Source organism: Malaya genurostris, chromosome 3 (genome assembly GCF_030247185.1).
Source record: "Malaya genurostris strain Urasoe2022 chromosome 3, Malgen_1.1, whole genome shotgun sequence".
Classification (NCBI taxonomy): domain Eukaryota; kingdom Metazoa; phylum Arthropoda; class Insecta; order Diptera; family Culicidae; genus Malaya; species Malaya genurostris.
In genome coordinates, this window is record NC_080572.1 from 215,797,860 (window position 1) to 215,824,294 (window position 26,435).

A 26,435-nucleotide genomic window follows, 5' to 3' on the forward strand; every position below is an offset into this window, starting at 1 on the left:
GAATGAATTGTGAATTTTTCTAACAGCGCTGCATAGCAACAAACTTATCAATATCACACGTCATAAATCTCCAAACTTGCGTATTTTGTAATCTTTCTATCTTTTAAATCACTCTACCCAACGTCTTCTCTTTGGTCTTAAAAGACAACTATAAATAGTAATTGATAGAGTTACAAATGAAATGTTTTTTGAAATGTGGTTTGTGACTAAAGTGTACCTAACGTATTTAGTCGTATCAATGGAAACGCAACCTTATTTCACGTTCATTGTTTATTGAAATGTGATGTACTACTTTTTAACCTTCTTTTGACGAAAAGAGAAAAATGATACTTATACTTAACCACTAACTAACTTTTCATCATAAATATTTTATAAATGTCAAGAAATGCTAGCAAAATTTATTTTACTTATTTAAATATAAAAATTTAAACCGCAGATTTTCGAAAAACAGATAGGGTAACAAAGGTATTTTGGCCACTTCATATATTTTGGCCCACCTATCAAACTTTATCGATTTCATCGGATTTTATCGATGTTAAGTAACTCATTTTGCATCAATTTGAAGCTAATCACATTAAATTACCTATTGCGGAAGGGGTTTTTAAAGATATTACAACATTTGGTGGATATTTTTATATAGTGGGCCAAAATAAAATCAATCCTAAAGTGGGCCAAAATACCTCTATAACCCTACGCTATTTCCAAATGTTATTCTATTTACGACGCCATTGTGGAACCAGAGAACCTAAACTTTTACTTATATTCTCGATGTATGGGAGCTGTCAAGTTGTCCACGAGTTGGTGCCACTCTACACGTAACAATTTAATTGTCAATCTAAAGTATCGTCAATACCGTCAATCCAATTCGCTTGGTAGCTTGAATCCAAAGCAAAGCCTTGATATTACATTCCTGTAGTGATATTTGACCTTCTGTTTCAACAGACTTAAATTTACACATTTTAGTCTCATGTTTAAAGCATTCGATATCAACATTTCCAAACTTAAGATATAAATGTGATGATACCTGCACATGTCATATGATGGTACACTTTATTTTTGATGTGCTAAACTTTTAAAGTACAGATGGACCGCATTTGATTTCTTTGCGCGACTAAAAACATAAATTTAATTTAGAGAAATACTTTCGAAAAAAAAGTGTTGTTTCTTAGCAGTGTCGTGCCAGTTTTTGTCAGTGTATTGTCAACTTGTATTTGGCTTCTTTTTATTGATCGTGTATTTGCAACCGGCTCCGGTATACTTGCAAGCTTCATTCCGGCTTCAATTGATTTTGTTCTTTCACGGTGTCAAGTACTTTTCTCTCAAAGTAAATTTCAAAGAAAGTGTCTCAGTTTTTTCTAGTGAATTTTCTTCGTCAAGAAGTAAGTAATAACATCTATAAACACTTTTTCTACGCGTCGAAGCATCGGTGATTTGTAAAAAGGTTTGTTAACTACCCGTGCGGGTCGGAAAAGTAGCTCGGGTAAAGTCACCCGGTCGATCGAAATTTACAACGATGGCCTCCATTTGCGAGAAATTTTCTTCCATCATAAAAAACTGATGACGTTTCAGCAATACTATTGCTTGGTAGTTTTAGTCAATACTGAGTAGAGAAGATGTCGAATTTCGTGATTTTCTCGATGTGATACGAAATTGTTTAGGTTCCGGAAATAAAAATGCTCAAAGAGGGCGTAATCCCACTTTAACGTTTAAGCAGAAGCATAAAAAAAATCGATTTTTGACTTCGTTTTATACTTCTTTGCATGAATGTTATAGAATCTTTTTTTCTCGGCATAGGTAGGCTTGTTTGCTATAAGTCATTTGATACTTGAATGAATCACAACTGTATTTAGATCACTGAAAACCATTCGTCTAGAAGAAAGTTTTTTTTTCTCTTGCTGCTCAGTCTGTACAGTTCCGTCAAATAAAAGCGAAGAAAGATTCAATAGAGCCGTTTGGAAATTGACCGCGTTACTGTGTATGTGCCATCTCGTTTAATCATAAAATATAGGTATAATCGACTAGTGATAGGTTTTTCATCGGCTTTCTTTATAAAATAAAGCCATTGATCCATCCATTTCATTGAGTTAACTTATTACCCTACCTGAGTACAGGTAAAAGGTTTCAGAGCTCAAAAGCATATTAGTTGAAACTTCTCTAAGTATTAGGTTTTCTTTTGAAGAAGTTGAATTGAAAGATGTTGCTGTCCTAAATTATATTGATTGTATAAAAAGTTTTCAAAATTATTCTCTTCAGTAGCGAATATAAAATAATTGTGCGTCAGCTAGCGCTGTATGAGTTTGGCGATTTCTTCTTCTTGTGGGTGTATAGGTAAATAGGCAATAGAAAACCGGCCGGTATGACTCGTGTGTGTGTGCGCGCGTCTTCCTCCCTCTTCTGTCTAGATAAAAGTTTCTCACCGAAGCAAGGGAATAGGATAAACTGCTACGTACTGATGAGTCGAAGACGACATGTAAGGAGAATAGAATAAGAATCCATGTCGATGAAGGCAAGTCCGGTGGTTTCCGTGGTTGTTGTTTCAATATTTATTGGAAATAGATTTCCAGCTTATATAGTGATTAGATGTGTTAATTATTCCAGGAAAAATTTATGAATGTAAATAGCTGGAAAGACGACAAAGCATTAAACAACAAAGTTTGGTAATTAGGTGCTGTACTGAAACCTTTTCAGTACAGATTAAATATTATTTGTCTTTTTTTTATTGTTGATGAATAATGTGTACGGAAACAAAAAAAGTGTCAATTGCGGCTTTGCACTAGTCTAATATATTCTATGTGAATTGACACTATCGCGACATTCGTGTCCTCATGTGAATGTATTCAATGTGAATCAGTCTCACGAATAACCGGTCAATGTGGCGCAGCCTCATAACCGAAGCCAAGCATTGGCGTAGCCGACGATCTTCCATAAAAATCTGTCACCGCGTCGTTTGTCCAGTCTAGGAATATTTACCAGCAAGATACGGGTAGCACATGCATCAAACGGTGCGACGACGCCGTATTTTTTATTCTTGTGCCCGACTAACGCATGAGTACCAAAATATGTTGACATCCAGTTTCAACGGAGCGTTTGACAAACGAAGCAATTTTAAAACGGCTTATAGAGAAGAAAAAGACGTATGTGAGAGTTCGCATAGAACAATTTGTTGCCACAAATCTCCATGTTTCACCCAAGAAGTTGAACGTTAAAGTTTGTTGAAAAGTTCTTTCATAGGCTGATTACTGATTGGATTTTCGAATCAATCGTTCCAGTAAACCGGCTCTTGATTAGAATTAGTTAATAGTCTGCATAACGTGGTGCTATTGCGCATGATCCTGTTCAAGAATCAGTTAGGAACATAAGATGTATGATACATAGTTTCATATTAAAACTACCGATTTTTTTAACTTGTGTGTAAAACACACCGGTGTCTGGACAGCAATTCTAAATGATTTGACAATGAACGAATTATAATCCGTTGTCGTTTTTCTTTCCTATCTCAACAGAAACTCCCAAAGTTTGAAACAAAAAGCTATCCAAGTGCAACAATGGCTTACCGCAACAACAACCGTCGCAATGGAGGTGGTGGTGGTGGTGGTGGCAATTTCGGCAACAACTACGGTGCAGGCCGAATCAATCCTTGGGACACGGGTGTGGGCGGGGGCCGCGGTAACAATGACGCCCTCACGTTAGCAAACAGTCTGATCAATAATTTACTCCGCAATCAAAACTCTAACCAGGCTCCGCCGTCACTCCTGGACGGCGTCCAATCGTCCCGATTCGACGATATGAATGGATTCAACTTCATACGGGTAAGTAGTACGTGTACCAGTGATGACTGTTGGCATAAATAACCTTCCAAGTACTTCCAATGGGTAGAGAGAGGTAGTGGTGTCTCCGCGAGGGATCAATTAATAAGAAGGGGGAGGGCAAAGTATTACCATTCTTCAAGCATGATGTGGTTCAGGTTCTCGCGAGGACAACGCTGCTTGATACTAGTTGCTTTTGTTCGATAGAGGTTTCATTCTTCGGTTAATTTGTATGTTTTTGTTTCTATTCCTAGTTTAGCTATTGCTATCGCAAATTTTGTGGATAAATTTTACTTGAAGATGTATTTTAACGAAGTTTGTAAATGGAGATTCGAACCGATCAAGATGATCATCACATGGATTTCACGAGAAAAGAAACATTTTTCATACAAATAAGAATACATTTTTTCCTGCAGTTTTTGCTCATTTTTCAAAACTTGTATCCGGTTTGGTTTCACCGCATAATGGCTTATTATACTCTGTTGATTGTAGTTGATTATGTTCGCATATTGGTATGACAAGTAGGTTTTTATCAGCAGTCAGACTAATGCAGTTTTCGATCTTCTAAAAACAAATTCCTGTTCCAAAGGTTCTTGACATTTACTCTCCCAACCTGTCATATTGGTTTCAATCAAATTTCTACGCCATTGAACTGTAGTTCCGGTCAGTTTAAAACATGATTTTTAGATCCAAACAACGTCTGATCATCGTTGGACTTCAGGTTGTTATTACTGTACTACAGTGGGCAAAAAATAGTAAGACTTTGTTCGTAATTTCTAAATTCTTTATTTACTCCAAATCTATGTCCCCTTCGAAGTAATCCCTCCGGCTCCAATACGCTTGTGTCGCTACGTTTTTTTCCAATCCTCGAACCAGTTGTTAAAGTCAATTTCCGGAATAGCCTTAAATGCGGATAGCGATTCACGTTTGATGTTTTCAACTGACTCAACACGGTTTCCTTCCCCGGAGCGTTCGTTTGAGTTTGCTGGATAGCTAGAAATCGCACTGAGCTATATCAGGCGAATACGGTGGTTGCGGAACGATATTGGTTGATTTTTTGGCGAAAAAATCACGAGGAATCAATGAGTGGACTTTTTTCAGGCCCAAATGATCTTTCGAAATGGTTTTTACTGATTCTCCTGAAAATCCAACAATTCCAGTTAGGTCTTCGACTGTTAATCGTCGATTTTCAAACACTAATTCCTTGATTCTATTGACTATTCATCCTCAGTTGATGTTGATGGCCATCCTGGACGTAGTGGTTCGTCGTCAACGAGTTCTCGGTCCTCTTTGAACAACTTGTACCAATCTATAACACTTGCTTGCTCGTTGTCACTCTTTTTCTAGGAGGAGAAGAGCTTCCATTTTTCTCCTGCGAGGGTTGAGGGGCACTTTGTTCGTGGCTCGTCTCGTCATCCATTGCCTCATCGGTTGTATCGTTGTTGCTGTCCGTCTTCGTTTCGTTTTCCTTGTTGTTCGTAGTCTTGAGCTCGTTGCTAGTTGCTTTAGATGCGCCTTGTTGTACATTGGTTGCAGTTGCTGGTTAGTTTGATGGTGGAACATGAGTACTGCGCTCACTAGTTTTCGTTGTTGAACGGTTGACCTTGTCTTTGGTTGAAGATGTCTTTTTCGCAGTTTCAGTGCAAGGTTTACCGTAGTGTGCAGGTTGTTCACAAAACTGACATATAACCAACTGATTTTCATAGGTAATCAACGTTTTACACGGATATGTCAGACCTTGACCACAAATGATGTAAGATGGAATTGCCTTACGTAGTTGCATACGCACAACTCGTACGCCATTCCGGATGCCGGGGAAAAAATTCCACCATATTTCCCTTTCGATGGAAAGGATTTCACCGTACTGCGACATATTCTCCCGAACGAACTTATCGGTGGCCTGCGGGGGAAGGTTATGCACGCGTGTTTCTATGGGATTGTCCACCATTTGCACAGGGATTTTGCATTTAATGTTGTCACACTCAACGCTGTGCACCTCGTTGTTAACCGAAGCGAATGCAAGTGCATCGCTTTCACGTTTAAACATAATGTACACACAGTTAGACGCCTTGTTGAATCGCTTAAAGTTGATGATGTAGATGACAAGTGTGATTCTGAGTAGTTGTACTATTACTGTGAATTTACTTTCCAATAGTACTGAGGTTTTACAGTTTTTTTTTGTTTCTTTGATTCTTTTTCCGTGTTTCCTGGCAATGCTTACCAGCACAGTGAACCTGGTTGCTGGATAGTTTTGGCTAGTTCATTTACGTAAGTGACAAGCGATTCACGTGGGCGTTCTTATTTGACTCAAGACTGGTTAAGAAGGACTAGACTTCTTTAAGCGCATACTTAAGAATTGAGGAATTCTTTATGGAAAATTAATAATAGAATTGAAAGTGTATCCCCAGCAAGTCGCTCGGTTTTCTTTATTTTAACAGTTCTACTGTTAGAACTAGTGTACGCTGCTTTTGAATTCTTAGTGTCAGTAGGATTGCAGTACTAATCATGCACTGATTCTGTACGCTATGAATCAGCTGCAAAGTCTTTTGAAACTGAAAGGCCGAGTTCCGCAAAAGATATGTAATGCAAGACTCTGTTTTATACGCTACTGTTCTGTATATATATTTTTTTGAAACACGAGTCAAATGCTGCTGGGTCTTTCTGTTTTTGTTGTAGATTTGAATTTTCAAACTGACATTAATTATGACCGAACAAGATTGTGTGTGAATCGATCAAACTTGAGGAATACAGAATTACGAGAAAAAAATATTCACTCAAACTTTCTTTTTAGTAAATTTGAATTCGTTGGTCTTTCGCTTTATTTCTTCCATCATCAAATTTGTACAGCCTCTTTGGTCACATTTCTCATCATAATTTATCAGTGCGCATTTCAACATCAGTGCGTATTTCAACATCTCCCTGATAATTGTTATTTTTATTTTTTACTCTTCGCTCCTCTAAGCAAAACGGGTTACAACGAGATCCAATTATCATAAATTATTTTGGCAAACAAAAAAGCTTTTCAATCGGTCACGTAAAGTTAATAAAAATTGAATAAAACTGTTTTTCACGTTATCTCTATGCTACACTGGACGATAGCCTAATATTTTACTATTTGGCGGAGCTCTGACTTGTTGTCCTTGGGTAACCTGGACGATGTTCGTTCTCCGTGGTATTTTTTCCGTAATGGCAGAATGCCAAATCCATCTAAACCAGAACAGATTAATCCTTCCCCCAAAAAAATCCTAACTAATGGTCTTGGTCCCGATGTCAATGTCGACCTTCAAGCTACTGGAACAGTGCTGAAAGCTTGTTCTTACTTGTACTCAAACTTGTACATCTTCAGCGAACCGCACGCTGGCCGACTTGTTTTGCTAATCGTTACGATTTGGTGGCACCTGCTTGTCTCAACAATCTGGCACGTTTCTTAGTTCGATGTGCGGTTGTAGATGATTGCGACATATTCCGATTGAAATAGCCGGATACTTCGACGACCTGAGTCTTTCCTTCTTTCCGTCTGTCGACAAACATATTCTGAACAATATTATTACGCTGGTAACTGTTGATTGGTCCCACTCGTTTCTGTTGTCTAACACAGCTCAGCAAATAGTTTACGCGTATGCCCGGAAAGCTTAAGAACACAGATTCAAACTCTGTTTTTAGGTGTATTCCACAAAAAAAACATCTCTTCAGTGAGTTTTCAATCATTTGATTTCTCAATTTGTTTCTTTGGGTTCAGTCATTACAAAAACTGATTCACAGATCGCCTGCCAAACAATAAACTATTCGCTGATGTATCATGGTCAATCTATGATGTATGGCTGCTCGTCGTCCATAACCATTCAACTCTGGTTTGGTGATCACTGGCGGTATAAATTTGTTGTGAGGACTGTGACCTTTATGTTTTGCCTTTCCTTTCGGTTGGATGCCTTCCAAGTTGGCAAAAACAAGCAAGCATTTCAAGGGCTTCAAACTTTAATTAGTCTTCGTCGGGTCTGCTTCCATCCTTCCGTTGATTCTATTTTTTTTAGTTTGTTTCATTCTTCCAGAATTTCGTATTCTTTGAAAAATGTCCTTCAGAAACAACGTATTCTCAGTAACATCGTGCTTAGCTCCTTCCTTAGCCGATATTAATGTTTCTCGTCTTCTCCCTTGCTTGTAGCTCTTTCCAATATCTGATAGGGTGATCCTGAGTCGAGTCAAGTAGTACATCGTCGTGCATTATTTTCTCGTTTTCTAGTACCTGCGAAGTTTGTATAAAGTCGTCATTTTCACTTGTTTCCACTTGGGTATTGAATTGGATTTTATTCTTGTATGGATTGTCGATCGAATACCAGATGTTTTCCCGTTTTATTTCTAATTGGATACTGAAAGTTTTCTTTACAAATAGAAAAGATGAGAAAAAATTGGCTCTGCATAGTAATAAGATACGTGAAATCCATGTGCAGCTACATCCGATTGTTAGGTCGAATCTTCCAATTTCGTTTGTTGCTTTGAGTTTATTTTTTGGCAAAACCAAGATATTCAATTTTCTGATCTTTCATTTAATATCTCCATTTTAACTGAATTTTTCACAACAAAAAAATAAAGGGAAAAAAGGTTTTTGTTTTTGTACATTTTATTAGCTCCTCCCTCAGAATACAGATACATTCAAGTAGGCTAAGCTAGCTATAGTTCAGTTACGCATCCATCACGTTTTTCTAATGATAATTAAATACTAATAGTACAAATGTTTCTAATATTTTTTTATGTATCCGTTCAACAAGAACAAACTTTTAATTACTTCTACTCTTTTGGAAACTTTCGTAAAAAGAAAACAAACTCGGCATTGTGTTCCTGGAAACAATTCTAGATGTTCCAACTTCAACTTTCCACTACATCATTCAGGCGTCTTAGCGAAAACCAATAGATGTTAAACCAATACGAACACAATGCAAGCCAACAGAAAAAACATACAAAACGATTTCCATAAAACATCTCTTCTATTCTCTTCTCTCCGATGTTTTCTCTCTCTCTTCCATTCAGAATCGGTACGGCAAAAACCGTAACACTAACGGCCCCTATAAAGGTGGCATTCGTAAACCGGATGCATTCACCCGTTCCAAGAATGTTCTGGCCAAAAATTCCCATAATAAAAAAGATGCTAAAGATTCGAGCAAGAAAGAGAGGTAAGAGATTTTCAATAATTTTCCAAACAAAAAAACACTTCTTTTCCGATTCAGCTTTTCTCTTCCAATGATATTCAAGCAGACTAACTACTACGGTACCAAAAATACCTGCGAAGAAGTGCTTTTTTATAGCAGGCATTTTCCGAACCGCGTATGCGACGAGTAACCAAATGTTCCGTTACTATAGTTTCACCAGAATCTACGTCACAGACAGATGCAAAATCGTCAAGCAGTTGCTGCACCCGCTTTCCAATCTCTAATCACAAATTCGAATGCCTGCATTTTGTCTACCTAAACCGAACAAAGAAAACTGCATACGAACCACTTCTGCAAGAGAAGAGAGCAAGCAAATGTATTGATTATTGATAGTTTTAGGTTAATGAATCGTTCGTATTTAGTGAACACAACTATGGTAGAAAGTGCAAATCCCGTCTCGGGGCGATTGTTGTTGCATTTGTTACGTGATTCGTACTTCAAAAATCAATACTACCGCGGCATTGTAAGACCATTTCATAATATTCATTAGTTTTTATATAACTTAATAGTTATTTCTCAAGAGGATCATTCAATTTTCCGTAATTAGATGGTGGTTGTAGACAAGAGCAGCAACAATCCCACGATAGAAAATAGATAGATAGTGATTTGCTATGTATGTACAGTACGCAAAGGGCAGATTTCATATATCGGTCTATCCGCCGACGACGTTTAGTCATTACTAAATAACCACTTTGAAGGGAGGGCCTCGGGAATTACTTATTACATTTACCAATCAATCAATCAATCATTGACCTAGTCTATATGAAAATATTATCAGGGGACATTCGTGCCATTTTATTGTGGTAATGGATATTAGATGTTTAAAATCAATCGTTAATTATGAAAATTTATTTTGTTTGAATCAGAAAATTATTCACTTATTTATGAACGTTTAACGTTTATAACTTATACTGGTTTGATTATAATAGTATCGAGATAAGAATGTGCACAGCGCATTTTGGGCGAACGAAACGCGAATCAAATTCCTGTGATAACATTGATAACCGAGCGATTGCAGAAATCGGTGGGAAGTCATCAAACATCATATGCTACGATTGAGATGAAACTTTACATACGTTTTCAGTATGACAAAAATTTTGTGTTATGCCGAGAGACAAGTTTAACTCTTCATTGTTTTTATTTTCATGGGCGGCCTGTATTTTTGCATACAATATATTAAGATAGTTTTAACTCGGAAACTTTGGATCCTACAAAAACGACCTCCAAGTTGTTGAAAATCAATTGAACACTTCAAAAAAGTATACACTGAATAAAAAACTTCAAACAATAAGTTATTCTGAATGGAACAAACAATTGCTAGAGGGAAGATGACGACAATTTAAAAAAAAAAAACATTTGTTGTCATTGTTATTCCAAACGACCAGTCAAATCTAATGTAAAGCTCAAGGAATTGCCAATATTTCGGATTACATGTTTACCCTTCTCATATAGCAAAACTATACAATCATTGTAAAAACCGACATTCGAACCCATTTCCAGAGGACCGCCGAGTATCATGTACATGTACTATTCGAATCAATTCGTCTTGATCGCAGAATATCTGTATGAACAAAAAATATGCACTTAATTTTCTTAAACATGGCTGAACCGATTTCCACAAACTTATTGTGAATTAGATGCTCATTAGTAGGAAAATCTCAATTTCAAATGACTGAAAAAACGATCAATATCCTTAGAATTAACCAATATTATTCTTCAATTGTGCATGTCTGGTTCGTTGGTGGTCAAACGAACCGACTTCAGTTATACAGGCTCTTAGCTTCGGAAGTACCGAAAAAAGAGATCGAAAATCCAAAACGGATTCCGCTTCATTTCCTCAGTCACCGACCTTTGAGAAAATGAAAATGATTTTCACAAACTCAAACGGAAGTACTGATGTTGAATTTTATTCGGATCTGATGACCGGTTCCGGGATTTCAGGGTGAAGTGTGTATTAAATTTCGAACCGTCATTAAGAGCGCCAACGCAAAAATGGTGAAACAATTTAAATTGGGCTCGAAAATTGGTTCAATTGGTAGGTTTTGCTAGTCTGTGGACAAGCATTGTTATTCGATTTACTGGAAAGCATTCTGAAAAACCCCACAGAAATATTTATGACAAAATTGATGATATGACAAAGGCATCCTTAAATAACTAGGGTAATTAAATTTTTTAATTTGTTGAAACTGTCTCAATAACGACTACTTCTAGAAAGAAGTTTGCAAATTATGAGCAAATTTATTACTTTTGATTCTCGTTTTTAAGAGAAAATTTCTTATCAAAACCTAAGTTTAGCAAACGCTTGCAAGGCTCAAATCTCCTAACATAAATGGTGACGTACCACTTAAGCCAATTTGTTCTGAAGCGTCGTGGGTTTGTTTCAATATCAAGTTTTGAATAAAAATGTTAGGGGTTATGAGTTGTTGTTTCGGTTTTCTTCGGTAAAAGTTTGATACGATTTTAGTTGGAACGGTTTAAATGTGGAGCCAAATTTTGTGCCTATTAGAAATTCACACAGTATTTTTGTGGTATATTTCAGAAATGTGGTCAGCTTGTTAAAACTTACAACTTAGTCAATTTTGTTTCAATTAGTTACATTATTTTGCCTACTGATTAGAAATATTTCTACGCATCGATTAGAATGAATAAAGCTGTGTATTTTCAATTATAAAACAATGAAATCTCGTCAGCATTTAACGAGGAAACAGATTGGAGAAATTACATACGAATACAGCTAGGTAATGAAAATTGTGAAAAAACTACCGCAGAGACGGGACTAGAATCCGCTAGCTCATATCCGGGGAAATCGTTTTGTCAATGAGCTACCCTGCATGTGAAAACGCATAAAAAACAACCTAATTAACTAAAAGAACCGCTGTGTTCGGGTGTCACGGAGTTCAATCATTAGGTTATTATTAGGTTTTTTACCGTCACTGCTAACCTCAATCGGATGAACACATTTTGACAATTCAACGGTACTGTTTGTAAACAGACTTTTTTGTTTGTTTGTCTGTTGTCGCCTAAATAGAGTTTCAAAACATTTGTTAACGATTCGTTTCAGAGATTTATTGAATAAAAGTGGCTAGTTGTGAAGTGTAAAGATGATTGTTTGAGATGTGTTCCTCGATTTTGTTTAAACTTGTTTGTAAACAGTACCGCTGAACTGTCAATAAATATGATTTATGGCGGAGGGGTTGCCATAGAGACATGACTATAAATGAATTCCATTGCGTCCGAGCACAGCGAAGCATGTTCGGTTCTTTTAGTCAATTAGGCTGTTTATTCATGTGTTTTCACATGCGGGGTAGTTTAATTGACAAGACAATTTCCCCGGATACGAGCTAGCTACCGGTTTGCGACCCGTTTCTGCGGTAGTATTTTTTTACGCGTTTTTCATTGCATAGTTGTATTCGCATGCCATTTTTCCAATCTGTTTTCCTCGTTAGATGACGATCAAATCTAAAAATAGCTCAAGGTTGCTCTACGTCTTATCAAGCCAAAAACGAAATTATGAAATCTCAATTAATAGCGCGCGGTGCTTTATTCCGCTTGCTAAGGATCTAAGACGCTATGCTGGTTCATTACCTTTCTCTAACAGAGACGATGGGTTTGAAGGAGTAAGCAGCAAATTAGTTAGAAAGCTTATCATTCAAAACGAAAGAGAATCTGATAAACTGACACACTTAATCAAGAGCTACTATAGTTTTTTTTAAAGTTTTGTTTGTCTGTGACAAACTTTTGGGGTTATAAAAATTCCTAGGGGTGCATTTTTAATCACATTTGTATACAAGGTTGCCTAAAAAGGCTCCCGTGTTCGAATAAATTCTTCAAAAATAAATAATATAGGTTAGAAATTTTGATTCTGTAGAAATCTCAATCTTAGTAATACAACAAACTATAAAAGGCGAATCTATTATCTCCATTGATGTCACACGTATATATTTCCAACAATTCATCGGAAAATATACGAAAATTTAATTTGGGAGTTTTGGTACCGGAAAGGTATTCGATTTGTGTTAAGCACTCATGAGTTTTTTCAATATTTTATGTTTCGTCTTCGTCTTATTGGTGCATTAGCAGTTTATGTTGAGCTACTAATGTCAACTCGCTGATTCGAAGACGAAATGTGAGATTAATGTTACACAGAAGTTATTTTCTACGCGGGGTATACGTACCGCATAATTTACGCTAATTTCCGAAGTTACCTAAAAGTTACCAAGTCCTGAAGTTGTTTTTTCAAAAAAAAATTTTTTTTTGTTATTACGCCATCAAAAAAATTTTTCTTTTCGAATTTTTTTTTACATTACACCAGCTTTGGACATTTGGCATACAAAAAATTTCTTCGATTTTGAGATTTTTTCTACGCGAATTTTCGAAGATACGATAGAATTTGAGACCATTCTAAAGTCCCAAAATGTCGATATAAAAAAAATTGGTTTAGATTACACCAGATCTCGACGTTTCATGCATTTCTAAGATATTTGGTACCGAAAAAAATATTTAGTTTCGAGGTTTTTTTACGCGGATTACAGAAGCCAAGCGGTTCTTTTTGCGGTTACGTACTACTTATCCCCCGCGTAAAAAGAGACCTGAGTATATATGAAGGGGTCGAATAGAATGACATTGTGATTGGTTTCAGTGGGGGTTCTGTACATTAGCAAATTTAGAGTTTAATGTTGGGGAACCATAGCGTGACATTCTTTTTCGGCCAGAATTCGTAAAATCGCAAAAAAAATTATATTATTGTTTTGTTCAAGTGTTGATAATTTGCTTCTATTTGATCATTAAAATAACTTTTTGGAAGAAACGTTGAAAAATGTAATTTTGATGAAGGTTATTGTGAAATGAAGTTTTTCGTCAATTTTTCAACTAGTTCATACCATTCTTTAACAAATAAACATTTGAATGAAACTTTCACAGATCGTAGATAGTACAATAAACTTAAGCTTATTGTATATAGACACTACCAACAAAAAATGTTTCTTTTCTTTCTATTCACTTCTAGAAAAAAATAATTTTTTTTTCAATGTTCTGGTTAAAAAAAATGGGAAAAAATATGTTATAATACTTTAAAACATCGTAGAATTTAAATCCGTTGAAAAATTTGTGGGCCAGCAAGTAACTTAAAACCTATGGTGAAAAGTTTGATTTCCGGCATGGTGTTTTCATACGCACCGGCTCATGGAATTTTCCAATGCACGTTGACAAATTTTACTACTGAGTTTTTAGAAACCGTTTCGTACAATTTTGATTTTGAAAGTTTGAATAGAAACGAATAATAAAAATACATTCGTGTGCTGTGCAAGAACATTTCATACATTGATTTTATTTCAGGTATGTAGTACTTTTTGTTTTATTCATATGTCAGAAAAAGATCATCGCTCGCCTGTTCAACTGCAGCTAGACATATATTGGATTCCAGTTAAAATTGAATGCAAAACCTTGCAAAATCAAGTAGTAGGACCGCGGTTTGTTTCTGCTTTCGAAAGTTTTTATTCGTTCGGTTCAATATTCCAGTTCACATAGAAAAAAAAAGATCAGAAAATTCAATAATCTCTAAAATTCGATTCCAATTAGTGGATTTTATTTCCACTACTGGCGTTTTTCAAACTTATTATTTCCTTTTGTCTTCGTCAAAATATGCTCCTCCATTTTGCAGTAGTAAATGTTTGTTTACTTCCTTTCTTCTTCGATGCAACTTCTAAACCAAATTCTTATTAATTTGTGTCCTATATTTCTCTTTTATCGGTTTGTCCTTTTCAGAATGACTATATTTCAAGGTTAAATCTTGGATATCAAAGACGAAATCCAATTCAGTCTAGTAATAGTAGTAATAAAAATAAGAACAGGTAATACATGTAAGATAAAAGTTGTATCCATCATTATTTTGTTCTTCTAGGTGAAAAAAAAACGAAAAAAGTAAAAGCGCGACTGTGTATAAAAAATGACACATATTTCTCATCCTCTCATACCGTTCGTTTCTGCACTATATTTGTATTTGGCTTTAAGTTCGATGTTGTTCTCACCATATCAACGCTTTTACACTCCATCTGTTTGCTTCGGTCGCCCGCTTTTTCAATTATTTTCGAAACACGTTTTTAAGCGTTTTATATTTACTTTTCTTGTCACATGTTTCGATGACTGTTTTGTTTTGTTTAATTAATTGCGATGTCTAAATTTTGGTTCTGAATTAGATAATTTCTCGGGATCCAGCCAGCCCCCACCACATCCATATAACTTCACAGCATCGGATTTTTTGATACACTCATCATAAATATAGTATCCAAAATTCAAAAGTCATTCCATACAATTGGCCAATCACATAAAACTTACTATGATACATACTGTTCAGAGAAGGATGAACTTTACTTCCATTTCACTCCACATCAATGGAATGGAAAATGTAGCATCATTTATAACACCATTCTTGTATATAAGGAAAGGAATCCATAGTCAAAACAACTACAAGCTTGACTCTCAAGTTTCTCATATTAAATCAATATTTTTCGCTGCATTATATACCTATAATTGCAAATCAGTCGCATGTAGATGAAAAATCTCACCAAACGCGGTACAACAATTGCAGCTACGGGTCGTGCCAGTTCATGCTGGTTGAGCATGAAAATGAGAAACAAATGAGAGTGGAGAATACCTTGTCTATATTTTCATATACGCATAAATGGGTCAATGATTGATTTCGATTATTGCAGTTTATCGACTGGTTGAATAAAGTATGTTTTCTTTTGGAGTGTTATATCCAATATAAACGGAACATTGTTGCTAAATATTAGGCAAGTTCAATAGGTTGTGTTGAACTCGTTTGTTCTCAGCTTATTCGTGAACAGTCGTGGGACAGAAGCAGCAGAGTGTAGAGAAAACATTGTTTTTACAATTGCATCTTAACCGGGAACAGTGTAAATCATTTTCACTTTCATATTTTTCAAAGTGTGTAATAAATTTTAAATTCATATTAGTGTCAAATGGTTGACATTATTATTGTTTGAAATAATTCCAATAATTTTTTTAGAAGTTAAAAATACTTTCAGTCTTCCACTAATCTGCATTTTAGTTTAAACCGATGAGTAACCGAATTTTCGATTACTCTGAAACACTCCCTTTTCTCATGTCGCAATTGGAACAACAGAAGACATAGGTCTGATAGAAATTGACCTGATCTGTGCCAAATGTAGGTAATAATTTTACTATTAGGCCGAATTGAACTACTAGTATGATGTGCTACTAGGGTTGCAATCTGAGACGCATCTTTTGCCTGGCATGCATAAAATCATCATTAAATTATTTAAAAGAAATCTCAGAAAATAGCACATCAATTTGGACCACATATTACTAAACCCCGAATGAGGAACAGAATCTCATTGCAAAAACGGTTCCCATATTCTCACAAAATTTTACAAAACAGAGTTGATCAGTGAGGTATGAGAATTTTCGCCGCTCTGTTCAAATTATCCGTCCGTTGTAAAAAAGGGGGTGGGAGAATAGGATAAATTACAATTGTTTTGTGTAACCTCAGAAAATTTGAAACTTATCATATACCCCAAAAATAATGCACAAATTTGATTAAAATTAATTTTTATTATTTTTAATAAATTTTACAGTTATATAACAAACCAAAGCTTGCTTCAGATAGAATTGGAACAAAGACAATTGTCTGTATTTCAGTTATTTATTATTGAAGCCAAGATCTTTTTTTATACAAATGTAGCGTTTTCTTCATACTTTTAAGAAATAGTACGGATAAAATTATTCGTCACGGTTTCGAAGGAATTCTCGATTTTTTCCTGTAACACGGCTCATTAGGTGATGCACACCTTGTTCGTCCATCGTTTTAGCTATCTTATTCTGCCAGGTCGTCATCTGATTGATGTCTTTGACAACCTTTCCCTTTGTCTTGAGTCTTCTCTTCATGATTGCCCAGTATTTCTCAATAGGGCGGAACTGGGGCAGTTGGGTGGGTTAAGGTTTTTCGGAACAAACTGGACCCTTTTCTCTGCATACCATTCTTGAACGACTTTGCTGTAATGACAGCTTGCCAAATCTGGCCAAAACATTACGGGATGGTCGTGGGATCGAATGAACGGCAAAATTCGTTTTTGGAGACATTCTTTTTGTTATAGTTTCGATGTCATTGTCTTATTTGTAACGAAAACATTCGTTTTTTGGTCACAGCTTCAAATGCCCTGCCAAATCATAAATTTTCTTGAAAATTTGTCGGCAAAAACAAATTTAAATTTGGCTGGAACATCCCCCGAGCCGTTGCCAAGTAAAATTTGTTTACCTAGGATTTGCCCGAAGTCAGCCTTGACATAGGTTTCATCGTCCATCAGAAGACACCCGTCGAACTTGGTCAGCACCTGGTCATATAGTTTTCGAGCACGAATTTTGACTACGCTATTCTGTTTTATGGTGCGATTTGGCTATTTGCTAGCTCGATACGACTTGATTCCTTCCCGGAGTCGAGTTCTCCTCACGGTACTATGGGCAGCACCGAATTTTCTGGCCAAATCACGGTCCGACAGATTAGGATTCCTCTTAACCGTCTTCAAAATCTTACCACGCAGTTTCCGGTCGTGACAGCTCCACTCCGACGATTGGCTTGAGGCTTCCAAATCGTCGCAAATGTTTCCTTATACCGTTTGATAACGCGCCATACGGTATTTCTGGGCAATTTCAGCTGTTTAGCTAGCCTAGATGCAGACCACAATGGATTTTCCAAATAACTGTGCACAATTTTTCCCCTTCTTTCGGCTTCCATGTTGATTGTTCACAAAGTACAGTCGATTTGCGGAATGTCAAAAATCATACGTGAAGCTGACAAAATTCCCGACACGTGGGCGCCAAGAACTTCCAAATCCGTCTACCAGGAGCGCCACAATATGAGCAAAAGTTTGTTCCAATTCTAAATGAAGCAAGCTTTATGTTATACAAAAAGTTACGAAGTTCTACGAAATTGTCTCATTTTATACATATTGTAATTTTGATGGGCAGTGGCGTGCCGTCCTCATGTGCACCACGTGCACTGCACAACCGGCCAAATTGAAGGAATTAACCGCGTCCCCCATTCGCATTATATTTTTTATATCTTCGTTAATGAATATGAAATAAAGAACGATTTTGTCCACAGCACAATATGCACAAATTCACCCTAAGCTACTTGATTTTACTAGTCAATGACAGTCTTACGATCTTTTCCTATCGCATTACCGTAGCCAATGCGTGGCGCACTAAACTCGAGCACTTTGCTTTGTACACCGAAATTCATCTCATATACATCCAACATAAACTTTGTCGCTGTGTTAGTCTTTTTCGTGCACTTGAGCTACTGTACAGATTCAAGAAGAGAAGGAATTACTCAGCTCAGCTCTGAGGTTCGTTGTTATCTTATATCGTTTTCGTTTTTGAACCTACACGCGGGTGACTCTGACTCCGAATAAAACGAACACGTGGTACGCGCCCTAAACAACAACTCATAAAAAAAAGAAAAAACAAACAAACTCGCATGGATGTCGTGAAGCGACCCGAGCAAATTTTCAGAGGGGAACTACGCGATTGGAGTACGATCTAGAGCGACCCCAGGTTGCTAAAACGAACATCTCAAAAGTTCTTTGGGCGACTCTGGGCCAGCTCTCTTGCTGCTCTGATCAATAAACGTAAACGGTATTAGTCTCGTTTGGCTCTGTGAGAACTTGCAGGAGAGGCTTCAGTGGCTAATGCTAATGGCAGTTGAAAACAAATTGCTGTCTCAGTTGCAACGTCGCAGCGGTTTTATTGCTAAAGTTATTGACAGATTTACTCGACGTGCAGAGCGCCGAATTCTTCTATGGTATCGGTGATACGAAATCACTTTAATCAAATCTTCCCATCCAAAAGTATATGGTTATATCGTTGTATTGAAAAACACAAGCGAATATCTATTCCACAATCTTCAGTATCACTTACCGCGAACTGTTACATCTGATATCATACCCCATAAGCAGTCAGTTTTTTCTTCAGTGCATTATTTGATCTTCACAATACTCATACTGCCCCAACAACATCGATCTTTGTCGGTTTCAAATAATTCCATTGCAAATTCGAAGAACTCTGGGTAGTTTATCTAAAGCAAAGCCTTGGTATTACATTCCTGTAGAGGAATTTGACCTTCTGTTTCAACAGACTTCGCAGCCGATTCATAGTGTACAGAACCATTGTATGGCTAGTGCTACGATCCTACTGACACTACGAATCCTTCCAGGTCGGGGCTCGAACATACCGCAACTGGCTTGTAAGACCAGTGCCCTATGCATTGAACCGCCAACCTGGGACAAATAGTTTCTTAATAATGATCCAGAATTTTAGTTCAATGATGTTGAATCTAGGTAGGTTTGTCACTTCAAAACACAACTACAAATAGCTTGCCAAACTAAGAACTTTTAGAGAACTTCGACAACTTATTGGCCTTGCCACTTTGTAATGCGGTAGAAAACTAAAGACGCTTGTAATTCTTCCATGACAATTGTCAAATGAAGCAGTAATCGAACAACCACGCTATGCAAAGGCAGTGTGCGATATTTACGCGTGAACCGTAAATAGATAGAACGTTCTAGGATTAATGACAGACAAACATTTTCATGAAAATAGGCCATACAGCCAGCATTGCCAGATTTTGTCAGATCTCGCTAGATCTTTACGGTTGTGGTCTCTGAACGATAGGTGAGGAGACCTTTTTTATCACTGAAAATGAAGCCCGGCAAAAATTTCCTTGTATATAGTAGACCCGGAGAAATCCAGATAATTGTTTTATGAGTTTTGACAGATTTTTGAAAAAATAACCTGGCAATTCTGCATACAACTTGGCACTACTAACTTAAATTTTGTATACATACTAAGTCATCAACATCTCTGAATCAACTATCCGGACTAAATAATGCGTATTTTCTCGTAGCATGCTCTCTTTTGGGCATGTCCCTAGTTGGCCGAAGGACCGTACTAAACAAAATACTGCTGACAAAATTGATATCAAAAAATTAATTTTCGTTCGAATATTTCTAAAACTTGGGGAATAAATAAACAATAGCTATGTTTTTCCAAAGTTGGTTTTTTAAACCTTCTATTCTAGGGTAAATGCACCTTGAACTTAACTGCCCCCCCCCATACTCGCATATTAGTCCCATATTGTCAATTTTGAGTTAGCATGAGGAATAAAATCTATCCTCAATATACAAAGTACCCGCATGTCATTCCCATTCAGTGCAAATTTCAATCATTTCATTTGTTGCAATATTGCAATAGCAAAAGTGTATTACTGATATTTCATGTAATAATACCATGATTTAGCATTAGGTAACACAGCAAATGTTCGAGCCCTGACCTGAAAGGATTCGTAGTGACAGTAGAACCGTAGCACCAGCCAAGCAATGGTTCTGTACACTCTGAATCGGCTGCGGAGTCTGTTGAAACAGGTCAAATTCCACAGTGTAATACCAAGGCTTTGCTTTTAGCACAATAAATAAAAAAAAATCGGAAATAAAATTTTGATCGTCTTTTTCTCGACATGCCGATTTCCCATATGGGACTGATTTGCAAGTACTGGCAGTTGAGCAACCATCAAATTCTGTGCAATACTTTCGTTATCTGTTTTACACATTCATCCATTCTATTTTTAAAACCTTGTCGTTTTTGAAGACCTTCTCTGCTTTGTGAAGTTTGGCGGATTCGCCTTCTTCGATACAAGGTGTTCGGTGTTGGCTTTTACCACTACATCACTGTACAGTGGTTAAAAAGTCCAATTTTACGCTTCTAATTGCTAACACATTAAAAACCTGGTTCACGAGGTCAGTATCTTCAATAAAGTTGCTCAAAAAAAAAAAAAGCCGTGATTCCTCTAGAAGTAGGATAAAAATATTATTTTAGCTCAGGGTCAACATAGGGGCTAATTAACTTCCGAAAAGTTGTTCAGAAATTTATTTCAAACAAATTTGCAGAAGGTTCTATTCCAGCAACTTAAGCAGAATGCTTGAAATGAAGTATTTTCTGAAAAAGGTCCCGTAGCAGTTTTTGTAAGTAATCTATGTATTAAAGTCCGATGAGTTTATCATGTTATACAAAGTTATTCATCATTTAAAGCAACACATCTTCCTCGAAAATACTATGCCCCTATCATTTCAGTTCAATTAAGTGCCAATTTTCATGTTTTTCGCATTATTAATAATTTATCAAAAGACGCAGAAAAGTGCAGATCAGATCACTTACATATAAAACTACTTCAAAAGAGCATTCCTACCGAGAATGAATTACTCGTCTGCAGAAGAGATATGTTCTTTTTAACTATCCTTCATTACCATGGCAATTATCACTATAAATGATTTTTTTGCGCATAGTGCCTATAAATAGAAAGGTTTTGTAAGTTTTATCTCTCTTTTAGGGAAATTATTATACTGTACATTTTTAACGAGCTATCAACTGAGAGCGTAAAACTGGGCTTTTGAATCGGTTCCGTGTAACGGTACGATGCCAAATCTCGCTAAAACAGATTGTCACCTTCGTGAGACCAGAGAAAGGACAACAAACGTTATTCTGTATACTATTGGGGGTTGATGATGCCGGTGCTGAATTTGCCGCAACCACAAATCGTTTGCCTCGCCAAGCATTTTTTGGCAAATTTGTCGAACTTTTCATCCGGAACTTCTCCCGAACACCCAGGCAGGATTTACGTCGACGAAAAACTTCAGGCCTTGTTTGGCGTTCGCTTCATCAACCTCTCACGGTGCAACTTCCTAGCGCGGGATTTGGCCACCTTAATCTGCTTATCAGTTCGGTTGGGCGCCTTCCGTGCCTTGAAGATTTTGAAAAAGTCCGACTCATTTCATTGTATGTTGTGTAAACCAGAAGGAAGAATTGGTCGTCTTGGCCACGTTCGGAATCGAACGGTTCGGATTGCGCTTGCAGTAATACCTCTTTTTCCTTGCGTTCACGGGGTTGTGTGTCTTCGTTTTTCTTCCGTTACCAGTTCGCCGCTGGGTTTTTTGCGACCGAGTCCAGAATTTTATGCCGAAGCACTTCTTGCTTGGGAGCCATCTCAGATAATCACTTGGTAGATTCTGACGAAATTTTACACATGTAAACGTTACAGTCTAAACTATTGTATATAAATTTATTTCACCTCGGGTTTAACCATTAGGTCTTTAGCCGAGCTACGATAAACTAATTTTACCCAAAATTTCATAAATTTTATTTGCACAAGGGTCAGACATATTTTTTTCTGAAATGCTTTATGTATTATTTGTTAGTGAAGTTTGTTGAAACTAGTCACGATTTGATTAAACTCATTAAAAACTTCCCAGGTAATAAAAGGAGAATGCTTCATTTTGAAGCAAGGTATTAATTTTTATACATGTGTTTTTTTTTGTACTGCAGCTGCGAGTTCGGAAAAAGAAAGTTTTCTTTAAATGAATGCCCTTTGCCATAATCTCTTGTACTGTACATATACCAATCACTGCTTTAAATCTAGTTAGAAAAAGCTGAGAACGATGAAAAGCGAATCATGGATAATTGTCGTTTGTTTCTCTATAAATTCGACGTAAATGTGATAATTTTATCTCCTATCAAACATTCCCTACTTCTCGTCGCCAGCAACAACAAGCAGGGAGCAAATAAGAAAGGCAACTCGAACAATGCTGGTGGAAACAACAAACAGAACAAATCGTCGCCTTACGCCGACGTTTCGAACGAGTACTTGTACTGTCACATGTGCGACAAGCACATGTACGATGCGACCTCGTTCGAGAATCACGTCACCGGCCGCACCCATCGGGTGATGAAGGAGAGCATCGAGGAAAGCTACCGCATGCGTGCAACTCTGCTTCGCCAAGAGGCCAGAATCGCCGAGCAACTGAAGACGATTGAAATCGATCGGTTGAAGCGCATGGGCAAGGCTAAGAATTACTCCAAAATGCGCGAGTATTGCCCGATGTGTGAACTCTTCTTCTATGGCCACATCATCGCACATCGTCGCTCGGAGAAGCACTTGGATTTGAAAAAGTTCTTGCATCCCAAGTGCGACGATTGCGAACTAGAGTTCCACAACCGCACCGAGTATGATGACCATTTGCTGTCTGTGGTTCACATGAAGAATTGCAAGACTAAACCAAGTCGACTTGACATCGAGAAGAAAGCAAAACGTATGTATCGTCTTGTCGTATCTGTTATACGCAAATAGAAGAGCACAGTTAATGGTTTCGTTATTGTTTTCAGAATTGGTTATCTCCACTGCTAATGATGAATTGCTAGACATTCGTGAAGAAACGGCCCCGAAAAATAAAAAGAAGGACAAAGAGGCTGCCGCTTCGGCAGCGAAAAAAGCTGAAAAAGCCTCGGCAACTGCGACTACATCTGGCGAGAATGGTGAAGCTGCCAAGCCGGATACGGACGCAGCTGCTGATAAGTCAACCACAGGAGAGGGTGCGGCGGCGGATGAATCCAAAGCTGAAGATGATACTCCAGAGGACGAAGTTATTAAGGATGAAGAGAGCGCCGACTGTATTCTTGACTACAAGGTTGGCGATGAAATTGCTCCGGAAATCGACAGCAAATTGCCACGGTACAACAAGAATCGTGCGCTCGGGTTGAGCTTGATCGGCAAGCTCGAGTGTCACGAGTGTCGCATCTGTCACAAGTACTTTGATAATGACGCTACTGGTGAGATTCACGCACGCACGCACTCTCATTACCGTGCCTTCATTCGTTTCTTGAATGAAAAGGCCATGGAAGTGCGTATTTCTCAAAAGCGTGCCGCCGTCGCATTGGAAGAGGCTGAAGCCGCCAAGAAACAAAAATTGGCTGCTGACGACAAGAAAACTGATGAGAATGGCGATGCTGACAAGAAGGACTCGGAGCTGTATGATCCATCAGAGGCTACAGGTGAAGGTTAGATTTTTTAAGTGTGTTTGGAGGATTCGCTTCTTGTGTCATCATTTGTGTTCTTTTCGATTGTTTGTTTTGTTTGGAAATTTTTGATACTAACCAACAAAATTTCTTTTTGTTCATTCACAGAGTCTGGCGATGCCAGCATGGCCGATGACAGTAAAAGTGAGGAAGCCAACGGTCTTAGCGAATCTCAGCTAGAACCGATGGAGACGGAAAACGCCGAAGCAAACAAAGCCGAAACAACTGCTTCTGCCGATGATAAGTCTACCGCTTCCTCCGGTGAGGCCGCCAGCAAGACTGACGATTCCTCCAAAGCAGAAGCAAAACCAGAAAAGGCGGAAGAGAAAACTCCTGCCAAGAATAATCGGCGGGGACGTGGCGGTCGCCCCGGCCGTTATGGTGGACGCTACTAAAAAAAATATGCAGAAAAAATTAAACTCAGATTTATCATCAATTTCTGCATTTGACGCCAATCGAAAGTGTATTTCGAGCGATTAATTCACTGCAATGAAATAACAAATTATTACTTACTCTATTTTCATGCTAATCAACTCTACTATTTCATCACGTAATGCTATGACGCAAATATAACTTTTTATGATTCTGTTTTCATAAAAACACATTGTGTGTTAGTTTGCATTTGACTTCATCCTTTACACCTTATCATAGCAAGAGGACAGCACTTCTGTATACTGGTTTTTGTATTATTCTAAACATAATTTCCTCAATACGTTCTAACACAAAATGCAGGAGAAATGATGACGCATGCTTTAAAATATAGAACAAATGTTTAATAAAAACGAAACCTACAAAAAAAAAAATAATCTATTCAAGGCAAAAAGCGAATATTTCTAGCAAATGTGCACTCGAAGGCTTCTGTGTCGTCTAGGCTTCCCGTACTAATTCACGTATGCACAGACAATTTGCATTCGTGCAGAAAAATAAACACAAAATGATTCTTTTTGTCCTCGATACTCCAGGAAGACGAGTGCACATTTTCACATATTTACTAGTAATTTATGGATACTTGTGTACGTTTATGCTGATTTGCCAGCTAAACGCAATATTTAATGAAACATATTATATTCTCTCAAATGTAAGCAAAAAGCAAATTAAAAGTTATACATTAAATTCTCGGTATCGTTAAGTAATCTACCTAAAATATGAAAAAAAAAATTCAAATGTAATTGTATTCCACCAGAAAATGTAGTAGCATTGTTGTGAGGCATATTGGAACCTCCACAAACAAAATAATTGCTTCTCTTTGTGTAGTTACAGCATAAACACTCAACAATATTGAGCATCAGACTTAACGATTCTCTCAGCGAATTTCGAATAGGGAAACTAGTTGTATCACTTTGAACAAACAGCACGACAAATTAAGCTCAACAGCGTACTAAATCGTAAATTCAAGAGAAATGAGTCTATGTCGCAACCGGTTCGACGACCGATTACGTGAAGCTGAATCATCCAATGTAACCCTTAGGTAACACAAACGCTGAATGTCGCGAGCTTTTCGTTGCGGATCAAATGGAACCGTAATGGAAAGTACCGCCAGCAATGTTCGTAGTGATCAATATGTTGAGACTCAGAGCGAAACTAGAAGCATCGTCTTGAGTGAGATGCCGCTCGAATACGTTGGAAAATATTTCAAAGTAATTCGTTGCTAGCAAAGTGAAACCTAAATCTAGATATGTATCGCCGGAAATTGAAACTATAGCAAACAATGACATTACGTAGAAGCATACAAACAGGTACCAGTTGTAGCTGTGCATAATTGTGAAACCGAGAATTTTCTTCTAGTGATTGACAAAAATAAATCCGAATAAAAAAATCTGAGTTTAAAACAAACTTGTAAATGTTTTTTTCGTCATAGATTGTGAAATCCGTTTACTGTTTATACGTGTACTAGCTGTCGTGGTGAATTTAGTCCCATTTGAAAATTATCTCTGTATTCAATTTTTTCGAGCTATTGGTAATCCAACGCAAAACTAATTTTACCTGAACTGAAGTTTCACCGTTCTTAGGATAACGATTGAATTTCACACAGCCTGCTATGGGGAACTCGTATAATTTCAATTATTTGGTTGAATATTAGAATCAGTGGCCTTTATTACCGGTATCACTACACGGTGAAAACAAGTGAAGTGATTGCGACCCTTATTATCGGTATCACTTTACGGTGAAAATCGATTGAAGTGAATTTAAGTCCTTACTAAAGAAGTCGCTTCAGAGACAAAAGTAATTACTTGGATGAACTTGATGTCATTATGAACATCACGCCACCAACATTCTGTCGAAAAAAATAGTTTTTTTCCACTACACTGATCACTTCACTATGCGCGATACTGGTCATAGGGAAAATCAAGTGAAGTGACATGTAAGTGAAGTGAATGTGAAAGTGGAAGTGAGAACGGTAATAAGGGCCAGTTACATAAACTGTTAATTAGAAATTGTAAAAAAAACTTTCTTTGGTTTCGCGTAATCATTTTTGATTTTATGT

The 26,435-nt window shown here is 37.2% G+C and overlaps 1 protein-coding gene across 3 annotated transcripts; it reads left to right on the forward strand.

Moving 5' to 3' along the window:
• The first annotated feature begins 1,234 nt into the window (after window positions 1–1,234).
• On the forward strand, window positions 1,235–25,783 carry LOC131439131 (zinc finger protein on ecdysone puffs). 3 transcript variants are annotated; one of them, XM_058609789.1, is made up of 6 exons: window positions 1,235–1,379; window positions 3,504–3,809; window positions 8,832–8,974; window positions 22,640–23,187; window positions 23,261–23,932; window positions 24,059–25,783. In XM_058609789.1, exons 2-6 carry the CDS (start codon window positions 3,546–3,548, stop codon window positions 24,343–24,345), a joined length of 1,914 nt encoding a protein of 637 aa, XP_058465772.1. In that variant the 5' UTR covers window positions 1,235–1,379; window positions 3,504–3,545; the 3' UTR covers window positions 24,346–25,783. The 3 variants fall into 3 exon arrangements, with proteins under 3 accessions (XP_058465772.1, XP_058465773.1, XP_058465774.1); XM_058609790.1 differs by having other exon boundaries at window positions 23,261–23,926; XM_058609791.1 differs by lacking the exon at window positions 8,832–8,974 and adding an exon at window positions 14,774–14,859.
• Window positions 25,784–26,435: the final 652 nt, after the last annotated feature.

Bases quoted from the DNA above. Each gene is read 5' to 3' on its own strand.
- LOC131439131 (XM_058609789.1), top strand. From the start codon at position 3,546: ATGGCTTACCGCAACAACAACCGTCGCAATGGAGGTGGTGGTGGTGGT. The intron at 8,975-22,639 runs GTAAGAGATTTT...TCTCGTCGCCAG, and splicing joins GATTCGAGCAAGAAAGAGAG to CAACAACAAGCAGGGAGCAA. The intron at 23,188-23,260 runs GTATGTATCGTC...TATTGTTTTCAG, and splicing joins CATCGAGAAGAAAGCAAAAC to AATTGGTTATCTCCACTGCT.